This window comes from Raphanus sativus, chromosome 9 (genome assembly GCF_000801105.2).
Source record: "Raphanus sativus cultivar WK10039 chromosome 9, ASM80110v3, whole genome shotgun sequence".
NCBI classification, from domain to species: Eukaryota; Viridiplantae; Streptophyta; class Magnoliopsida; order Brassicales; family Brassicaceae; genus Raphanus; species Raphanus sativus.
The window spans coordinates 25938412-25948371 of record NC_079519.1 but is presented as its reverse complement, the minus strand read 5'-3'; the positions used below and the strand labels follow the sequence as shown (position 1 = coordinate 25948371).

Sequence of the window (9960 nt, the reverse complement as noted above, 5' to 3'; positions counted from 1 at the left end):
TTGATTTTAGTATATAGACATTAATAGTTATTTTTGAAATTTTGAATTTATATTATTTTTATTATATTGTATGGTGTATATAATATATATTTCATAGAACTTAAATGTGGTTTTAGATATAATATTACTAAATCTCATCAAAAATATATTAAATGTTAAGAAAATATAAAGATAATTCTATTGTGAATATAAAACAAAAAAATATAATATTAGATTCTTGCTTATATAAAATTTTTATACATATAAATTATTAATTTATAATTTTAATGGGACCATATATGTACATAGAATTTTCTAAAAATAATATCTTATTAGTTTTATCGTTTTGTGTCAAATTTGAACCAACCAAAATTGGAGTCAGCGAAATTTAATAATTTACAGAATTATTAATTTATTAAGTATTAGTTTATAGATGTTCTTCTGTACTTGTAATCGGCAATAGTTTTGAATTCAAACTATGCAAACTAATTCAGACTATTAATTTGAATTGGTTTTGTTTTGTTTGATTTAAACTTTTAATTGACATTAGGATTCCGAGTTTAGGACTGATTAATAAAAGTAACTAAGTATTAATTTTTTTTTTAAATGAATATACTTTTTGAAATATATCTCACCCTTTTATAATTATTAACTTTATAGTTATTTTAAGAAAATTTTAAATTTCAAAGAAAATTAGGAACATAATCGAGTTAATAAAGTTTGTCAAAAAATTAGTCACCCATGTGTAAGGTTGTGGTTTGTGGAAGTAATTACAGATTTCTAAAAAATATTATCTTACTTTTTTCCCTAATATATTAAAAAATAGAAAACCAAAAAGTAATTACAGATTTCATTTTTCTGAATGCCAAACTTGTACATTGTAATTGATGGATGTAAAAAAAACTTTGCTTTGCTTTCCTTCTTCCACTCAAAATGTTGTTTTCACAAAATTGATGCGAAAATTTCTCTGCATTTAGAGAGAGAGAGAGAGAGAGAGAGAGAGAGGAATAGTTTTTTGTTTTGTTTTGTTCTTGGGAGGGAAACAAAAATGGAGAATTGTGAAACGGATCACGAGGAGGAGGTGGTGGAGAAGATGACGTCATCTCCGACGTCGGAGGTTGTGGATGATGAAGGGTTTGTTTCAAATTCGACATTGGAGAGAGTTGCAGCAGCGAAGAAGTATATAGAGGACCATTACAACAAACGCATGAGACACATCCAACAACGTAAAGAAAGGTGAAAACTTGTTCCGCACGCCAATCTGTTTTGTTTATATTCCCTAATAGAATAATAATAAAGTTGTGTTTTGCAAAAAAAAAAAAGAAACAAATTATACATTTCTCCAAAGTCTCAATGTGAATTGTCTTCTTTTTGAGTTGAAGGCGTTTGGTGCTAGAACAAAAGATAGCATCTTTAGATGTATCAGAGAAAGAACAACTCGAGTTGCTTGAAGATTTGCAGAGGAAAGAGACAGAGTATACTAGGTTAATGAGGAACAGGCTTTGCGTTGATGACTTTGATCTTCTTAGTATTATTGGTAGAGGCGCTTTTGGTGAGGTTAGTCTTTCTTTTATTTCTTTTGTAGTTGTTAGCAATTAGACGCACTTTGGTTGTTTTGTAAAATGTGGTATCTTTCTTTCTTAGGTAAGACTATGCCGTGAGAAAAAGACTGGCAACATTTATGCCATGAAGAAGCTGAAGAAGTCTGAGATGCTTAGTAGAGGGCAAGTGAGTCTTACAATGATCTCATTTCACTCTTTGTTTTTGCATGCATGCATACAAGTCTCAGATACCCCTTTTTGGTTGTTGGGTCCAAAATAGGTTGAACATGTTAGATCTGAGAGGAACTTGCTAGCTGAAGTTGCTAGTGACTGTATTGTCAAGCTTTATTATTCGTTTCAAGATCCAGAGTACTTGTACCTCATCATGGAGTATTTGTCCGGTGGTGATGTGATGACTTTGCTTATGAGGGAAGAGACATTGACTGAGACCGTGGCTCGGTTTTACATTGCACAAAGTGTTTTGGCTATTGAGTCGATACATGAACATAACTATGTTCACAGGTTGGTGTAACCCCGGGTCTCATTAATATGAATGCAGTGTTAAACTGGATGTAACTTTTGTAGGGATATAAAACCAGACAACCTTCTGTTGGACAAGAATGGTCATATGAAGCTGTCAGATTTTGGTCTTTGTAAGCCTCTCGACTGTAGACATATATCGGCTATGAAAGTAAATGAGCCTTTGAATGATGAGAATACGAATGAATCAATCGAATGTGATGAGCACTGCTCCATAGGACGCCGTGGAAGGCGTTGGAGAAGTCCGTTGGAACAGCTGCAACATTGGCAGATACACAGAAGAAAACTGGTATAGAAGAAAAAATAAACTCTGTTTTAAGCCTTTAAATTATGATAGTCGTCCTTTAAAACATTTGGGGGTGTGCATTAAACAGGCATATTCAACTGTTGGTACCCCTGATTATATTGCCCCTGAAGTGTTGCTCAAGAAGGGATACGGTGTAGAGTGTGACTGGTGGGTCACCCAAAAAGATTTTTAGAGTATTTTCCATAGAACTGTTGTTTCAGCTTTGTTATTTTTTCTTCCTGCTGCATTTCTTAATGAGCAGCTACCAGTTCATCGGCTCATACACATTCATTTAACTGCAGGTGGTCTTTAGGAGCCATTATGTATGAGATGCTCGTCGGTTATCCCCCGTTTTACTCTGATGACCCTGTAACAACATGTAGAAAGGTCTCTTTGCTACTAATTTGCAGTAGTTTCACTTTTTTTCAATTTTCTTAAAGGATACTATTGATGCTTAGTTGTAGATAGAGGAAGTGTTCAATAGTTCCGAACATGTTTTGCGTTGCACTATTTTTTGTCACGATCTTCACACCTTTTCTTTCTCCCAGACACAAAATTGACAGTCTTTCCATTATCCCTATGTTTTGCTTGATGAATTTTAGATTGTGGGATGGAGAACTCATTTGGTATTCCCAGAGGATGCAAGGTTGACACCCGAGGCACGAGATCTCATTTGTAGCCTGCTCTGTGATTCTGAGTATAGGCTTGGTTCTCATGGAGCTGGAGCCGAGCAAATCAAAGTATGTAACTAAATAACAACCGTTGTTTACTCTCCTCTTCTCTGTTACAATACATTTTTTTATTGACAAAACAAGACACATCTAGGCTCATCCTTGGTTCAAAGATGTGGAATGGGAAAAGCTATACGAGATGGATGCAGCTTTCAAGCCAGTTGTCACTGGAGAACTTGATACCCAGAATTTTATGAAGTTTGATGAGGTAAAAGATCCACCCAAGTGTTTATTTCTCTCTTTAATTGGCCGCATCACTATCATCTTCTGGCTCTTCCGTAGGTGGACTGTCCTAAGCCAACAAGAACAGGATCTGGACCATCATGGAAGGTACCACAGTTCTAAGGAAAAATTGTATTTGCTTAATACTCTTGCTCTCATCTGACCTATTTATTTTGCTTGAAGGTGAGCATAACTCCTCAAAACATCAACTTTGTGGGATATACATACAGAAACTTTGACGCTGTCCGGTCTCGCCGTTCTTTAGGTGCAACTCTTCTTCTTCTTCTTTGCGTCCTGGTTAAACACCATTTCTCTTCTCTGCATGCATTGTGGAGCTACGCTTGTCAGAGTTTACTGAAAAATATGAATGCATGCAGATATCAAAGGAAGCCTTTCGCCACCACGCTCATCAACTGATTCCACCCTAAGTAAGCCTCTTGTTAATTAGCACTTGCATGTTTTCCTCTTCTCCGATTGCAACAGAAAATATCATCTGGGTTTATATGCCTTAACTTCATTTTAATTCTCAGGTGACTCTGCAATCGATTACGCAAAATTTTCTACAGTTGATGATTCACAACAATGACTCGATCCAAGTCATTCCTCTGCAACTTTTATATGTTTCTTGATCCATTGATTTTTTTTTATTTTTGTTTTTTTTATTTTAATTGTACAGCCATAACTGCGTGCAGCTGCATAGGGAAGATAAGATGTTGAAGAAACTCTCTTTTTCCACAGCTGCTTTTTAATCTGCCCAGAATTGGCTGTTCATGTTTTATTTCTTGCACGGCCGTTTTATCTTGTGGGAGTTTCCAGCCGTTTATTTCCCGCCATTGTTTACTTAATTATTGTTAGCAACATCCAAAAGGTTTTGATTTTTTTTTTCTAATGTTTCAAAAACACTGTGCGGGTATTTGATCATCTTCTTTTCTGCTTTTACTGGTTAGTAAATATTGTTATGCTCTTGTTAATATATTTACTACTACATTTAAAATCTGACTGGTAAGAGATGATAGGAAAACTTATATTACATTTTACAATTTATAAACAGAAAAGATCAGATTTACTTATTTTCTTGAAAACGGTGTCCTTTTTTTTGTAAACTGGCATTCATAGTGTCCCTGTTCATTTGAAACTTTATCAACTCAACTATTTTGAATGGACATCAGAAGAGAGAAACAGAGTTGCCGTAAGACTAGAGAAGAAGAAGAAGAGATAAAAGGATTGAGCAGCGGAAAAAAAAACTAAGAGCCTTGCTCTCATACCATATTAGTTATTGGAATTGTGTGATTTTATTGATAGAGGAGAGCTCTGAATATATACAGAAGATTTCATGTACAAGAAAGAAAGTAAGAATATACGACATTATGAACAAGAATATGAACGTTAGTGATTGATCAACTTTCTATATATAATAAAAATAACCCCTAACTTTTTTTAAGAGAAATTACTTAAAATGACTCTAATTAATCATAAAATGACTAGATTAACTCATATAATTTTGTAATTACTAGACTAACTTTTGAAACATACAAATTTACTATTTTGTCCTTAATAAGATTTAAAACCCTAATTAAAAAAAACACATCTTAATATTAACAAAAAAGGGAAAAAGAAAAAAACGTCGAACACCGTTTTCTCCACCAGAGCTAGGAAAGCTTGTCGTCTCGTCACCTCCATCTCCGACGGTCTCTTTTCCGTCCACAACCAGGTTTGTCTCCGTCACCTCTACTGTAACTCAACTTTCTCTCCGGCATCCTCCACGATAACTCACCTTCGTCTATGTGTTTCTCGACAAACCCAAATCGATTTCACCTCAGTGACATCTGGATTCAATTGCAAGCTACTCTAATATGTGAGTCTTTTATCTGTGCTATTCGAATTGTTGTTATCATAGGTTAATTGATTGCATGTTGAAATTTTGGAACCCTAATTCCCAATTTCATCTAACCTAAACAAGGTTTTGTGGTTTCCTTGATTGTACTTTGTGTTTACAGTCTCTTTGTTTGCCTCTTATGTAACCTTTTATGAGTGGCAGGCGTGGGAAGAACTCTCTTTGTATGGTTCTGGATCTGACAAGAGAGCTTGTGCATCAGGCTGAGAAGAAATTCAGGGAATTTGCTCCAAGCTTGGATACTATATGTCTTTATGGAGGTACACCGATCTGACAGCAAGTGCGGGAGCTCAACTATGGTGTTGATGTTGCGGTTGGTACTCCAGGTCGTATCGTTGATCTGATCAAAAGGGGAGCTTTGAATCTATCAAAGCTTCAGTTTGTGGTTCTTGATGAAGCTGATCAGATGCTTCAGGTTGGATTTGTGTAGGATATGGAAGTTATATTGGGGGATTTGGTTGAATGTTCACCGTCAAGTGGAGAGAGCAGCTTTGTTGGTTTTGGATAACAGATCTTACTGAGAAGTGTTGGGTGAGTTATGATCTGAGCCTGAAATAATGGAGGGCTTGGTGACTAGAGATTTTTAGTAGAGTTTAGTTATATGCTATATATAAATCTGTAGCTCCGTCCCTCATAAAAAAACATGTTTTATTTTGAAGTTGTTGTCATCACTAATTTATTTTCTACACTGGTAGAAAAATATAATTGTTCCTTTCTATTTGTATTTGGCCACTTCCATAAACTTAGAACGATTCTTTCATCCACCAGAAAGACAAGAGTATGAAAGTATGAACCTAATCAACTCTTGGGATTTGACTTAATTTGGTTGTTCTCAACTTATCTTCAGCGGTGAGCCAGAAGAACGGTACAAACCATTAAGATGCACATCTAACAATTCGCGAAGACCATATGTCATATTGACTAAACCAACATGAAAAAAAAACAACTTATCCTATTGACTAAACCAACATGAAAAAAAAACAACTTGATAAGGAAGAAAAAAGAATGAAAGAGATGATAAAGTTACTAGAAATTCACCTAATTTTGATCTTAATTATCTTAATAATAAATTAGATTCAAAATTAATGTAGACCGGGTCGAAAATGAACATTTAATTAAGTTTGGTTTATATAAATCCAGATTTTCGTCAATAAATCTGTCACAATATAATTTAAAAAGTCTGCCATCACATAAATAAAAAGTCTACCAATAATTTTAAGTCGGATATATAACTCTGCCGTAAGAAAATAAGTCGAACATAATAAAATAAGTCGACCATAAAAATCTACTATTTATAAAAAATCTGCCACCTCATTCGACAGACATACTCTTAAAAATCTATTTTCTATTTAAATCGGACAATTAACTCTGTCGTGGAAACAAATCTGACATTTTTAAGAAAGTCTGTCATCACGTTAACGGTAGATTTTTTTTCTTGACAGATTTTATAAGCTGACTTATTACTCGACAGATTTATTTTTTTTGAAAATAAATCTGCCGTCGGTCAAATGTTAAGGATACTTTAGTAATGTTTTTTTTTTGTTATAACTATGGGCAGGGGTAATTTCGACCAAAATTTTTTTTTAATAATTTTCAAAAAAAATGAGTCATTCTAGTAATAACACAACTAATTTGTGTCATTTTAGTAAACTTCCCTTTTTTTAACCATTTGTTTGAATACTAGTTAATTAGTTCTACTAACACAAAAAGGAAAAAAAAACACAAATCACTTACATATAGATAAGTTTCATTGCTTATAATAGAAACTTTAAACGATCTTAAATACATAACAGTTGCCATCGATAAAAGGACACAAATCTATCATACAATTAATCTCATCTTTTGATTATTCTACTTATTCAAACTAGAAGGGATTTAGAAAACAAACCGAAACATAACCAACATAGAAAAGATCTGCTAGTTTTAGCTTTGGAGATTCAAACAGAATTCCTACTCTTTCAATCTAAAAACAGATTTCTTTTTTTTTGAAATTGAATAATACATTTTCTCTTTTCTCACCTCTCTTAGTTAAATCAGTCTTGTTAAAAGAAGATGATGCAAGAAACAAATCATCAACAATTATTTAGTAAGAAAAAAACAGCAACAGCTGGTTTTCTGCATCTCAATATACAAACACTCGCCATCTTTCTCAGATGTTGAAATCATCAAAGAAAACACCATAGGAATTAATAACAAATAGTGTAATGTAACAAAAGATGTTGTAATATTACTAGTTCTTTGATAATAACAAAAACAAACAATTAATAGATGCACCGAAAAAAATGCAAGAAAATGGAACTGGTTGATCATCATTCCTTTATCTCCTTTAACCCGGTTGTTTAACTATTCTCTCTCTCTCTCTCTCTGGTTGGTTGATTTTTTCTTTAGTTTCTCCCGGTTGGTTGATTTTGCAGTTGGACTAAACTTGGAACATAAGAACACACAAGAAGGCCACGATCCCAGTGATCGGAACGTGGTCTATTGATGTTGACAGATCTTACGTATCCATCTTTTCCAATGATGTAAGCTATTTGGTACGGACGGGTCTTGAGGATTCTATCAATAAACACAGCAACTTTATTCTCCTCATCAATGAAAAAGCTCCGAGGATAAGCCAGAAAATTATATGGTAAACCATTGATTAGTCTCATATCCAGCGTCAAAATAGAGCTCCAAGATACAGCATTAGGCTCAATCTTAGTCGTAATCCATATCTCTAATGTGCCCTGGAGACGATGTAACACAGCGGTAGCTAGCTTCTCATCTGTAACCCAAAATAGATCAACTGAATGAGGTTCAAGTGTGTAAGGCAGAGGCAGACACTGTCCGAACCTCTCTGTTGTAAAATCGAAACAGACTAAATTATTTGTAAAGTTGGTCAATTCTTTATTCCCTTCACGGGGAAAATAAGAATTTCCTTTCAGTGGCAGGCCAGTATGATAAAGTAGTGGTTTATAATAGGGGAGATTGACATCAACAACGACCCTCCACGAATCAGATATAAAGTCATAGATCTCGAAGCCTTTGTATTCATTAAAAATCTTTAAGATTTTGTGGTTGCCTTGGTTGTCGTACCCGAAAGCATACGATGCCGATACATCTCTTCTCGTTTGGATCAGTCTGGTTTGCCCCAGATACGGGTTCCACACCAAGAGCTTCGTGTTCGTGTAGTCGTCTTTGAGGACGCATAACAATAAGCCGTTGCTGTGGAAGATTTGAGATATCTTGACTTCGAAATTAGGTATACTTATTTTCTTCATAAACGAACCTGCACCCAGCTCGTCGTCATCATTGAGGATTCCTTGCAAATCGAATCTCAGTAAACAAACACTGTGATCTACTACCATGAACTCCAGAAACTGATCCTTCCTTGCTTTTTGGCCAAAAAGCACTTGATTTTTCAACCAATCATTCCACGTTTTACAAGTAGATCGTGCTAAGCTTTGAGATGTTAATGAAACCCTAGAGAGGATCTCCCCTAACAAATCCCTTGGAAGATCAGAAATTGTTGCCATTCTTTCAACTTTTCTTTTCTCCAGAGATTTCGTATTGTTCAACTTTGAAGAAATCTCTTTTATGGATTAACACCCTAGTTGCTGACGCCTCTGGTCAGCCTGTCAATATATATGGAAAAAGCCTAATTGCAGGTTCTTTGTAATATGGAAAAAACTCTTGAAACCTGACCAAACAGATCGGACAAGACTAAACAACATTTACTTAATTAATATAATACTAGATCATGACCCGCTCGATCGAGCGGGAGTCAATTTTTTTTTATCTTTGTTTTTACTAAATGTTAAACATGACCACAATGTGTACTAATATAAAATTTTGATAAATAACAATGTGTACTAATGTGTTTAAATAAGCAATGTGTTTAATTACTAAATTTGATTTTTAAATTTATGATAACGTAAAGTAATTTTTTCTATATTATTTTTAATATATAGTGCTATATATTTTGTATTTTCAACATTTATCATATAAAACTTCCATTGGGAAATTATTTATATGAAAATATGTATAACATAATATATTTATATATTATATAAACATATGCACACCCGCATGGGTTTTATTTTTAAAATGTATTATATATTATTTAGTTTTATGTAGTATCGAGTTTGTATATTCAATTTTGTGTTTAAAGAACAATATCAAAACTGTCTTTCGTATGTAAAAATAATATTTTGCAATCGCGAGTTGTGTCTTTTTATTGTAACACAAAATTTTATATAAAACTTATGTTTTTTTGTACATTACGAAATTTAATTTTTTAAAATAATTATTACGTAATTTCAAAATGAATTGATCTCTGGGGTCTAATATATTTTGTGTGTAATGGTTCAAAGCATTTTTGATATATATTATATTTCAGTTTGGTTTGTTTTTAGTATTACTGTATAAATATAATACTATACAATATTACTATATTCTATACAATATATGAAGCTATGTGTTATTTGTTTTAGAAAGTAGATTAGGCCCAACATAGATATAAGAATAGTCATATCTTTATGTATGTGTCTATGACTTATCTACCTAATGTTATTCGTAGTAATAAAATTAATATGGACAATGAAAGTTTACTGATCAATTTAAAATGAATTGTATAGGGTAATTATAGAACGATTAATATTTTTAGTATTCTTAGTATATATCTTATTTAAATCGACATGTAATAAATGTAAAAATCATATATGGAATATGGACAAAAAGAAGAACTGTATTTAAGGAAATACATCAATGCAAAGTTAGAGTATGGTA

General features: G+C 33.3%; 2 protein-coding genes and 1 long non-coding RNA gene across 3 annotated transcripts; 2 read left to right on the top strand and 1 right to left on the bottom strand.

The window, feature by feature from the left end:
* Nucleotides 1–743: 743 nt before the first annotated feature.
* Nucleotides 744–4306, top strand: LOC108826422 (uncharacterized). Its single transcript, XM_018599808.2, has 13 exons — nt 744–1215; nt 1362–1536; nt 1624–1707; nt 1801–2042; nt 2106–2349; nt 2435–2514; nt 2649–2733; nt 2949–3086; nt 3172–3285; nt 3360–3407; nt 3483–3564; nt 3677–3727; nt 3830–4306. The coding sequence occupies exons 1-13, from the start codon at nt 842–844 to the stop codon at nt 3883–3885; spliced, it is 1773 nt and encodes a 590-aa protein (XP_018455310.2). The 5' UTR covers nt 744–841; the 3' UTR covers nt 3886–4306.
* Nucleotides 4307–4894: 588 nt separating this feature from the next.
* LOC130499430 (uncharacterized) lies at nt 4895–5963 on the top strand. Its single transcript, XR_008938299.1, has 3 exons — nt 4895–5010; nt 5120–5154; nt 5338–5963. It is a non-coding gene; the product is annotated as an uncharacterized LOC130499430 (long non-coding RNA).
* Nucleotides 5964–7498: 1535 nt separating this feature from the next.
* Nucleotides 7499–8873, bottom strand: LOC130499631 (putative F-box protein At3g49520). The gene has a single exon (XM_056993890.1). The coding sequence runs from the start codon at nt 8706–8708 to the stop codon at nt 7578–7580; it is 1131 nt and encodes a 376-aa protein (XP_056849870.1). The 5' UTR covers nt 8709–8873; the 3' UTR covers nt 7499–7577.
* Between the last annotated feature and the right edge of the window lie 1087 nt (nt 8874–9960).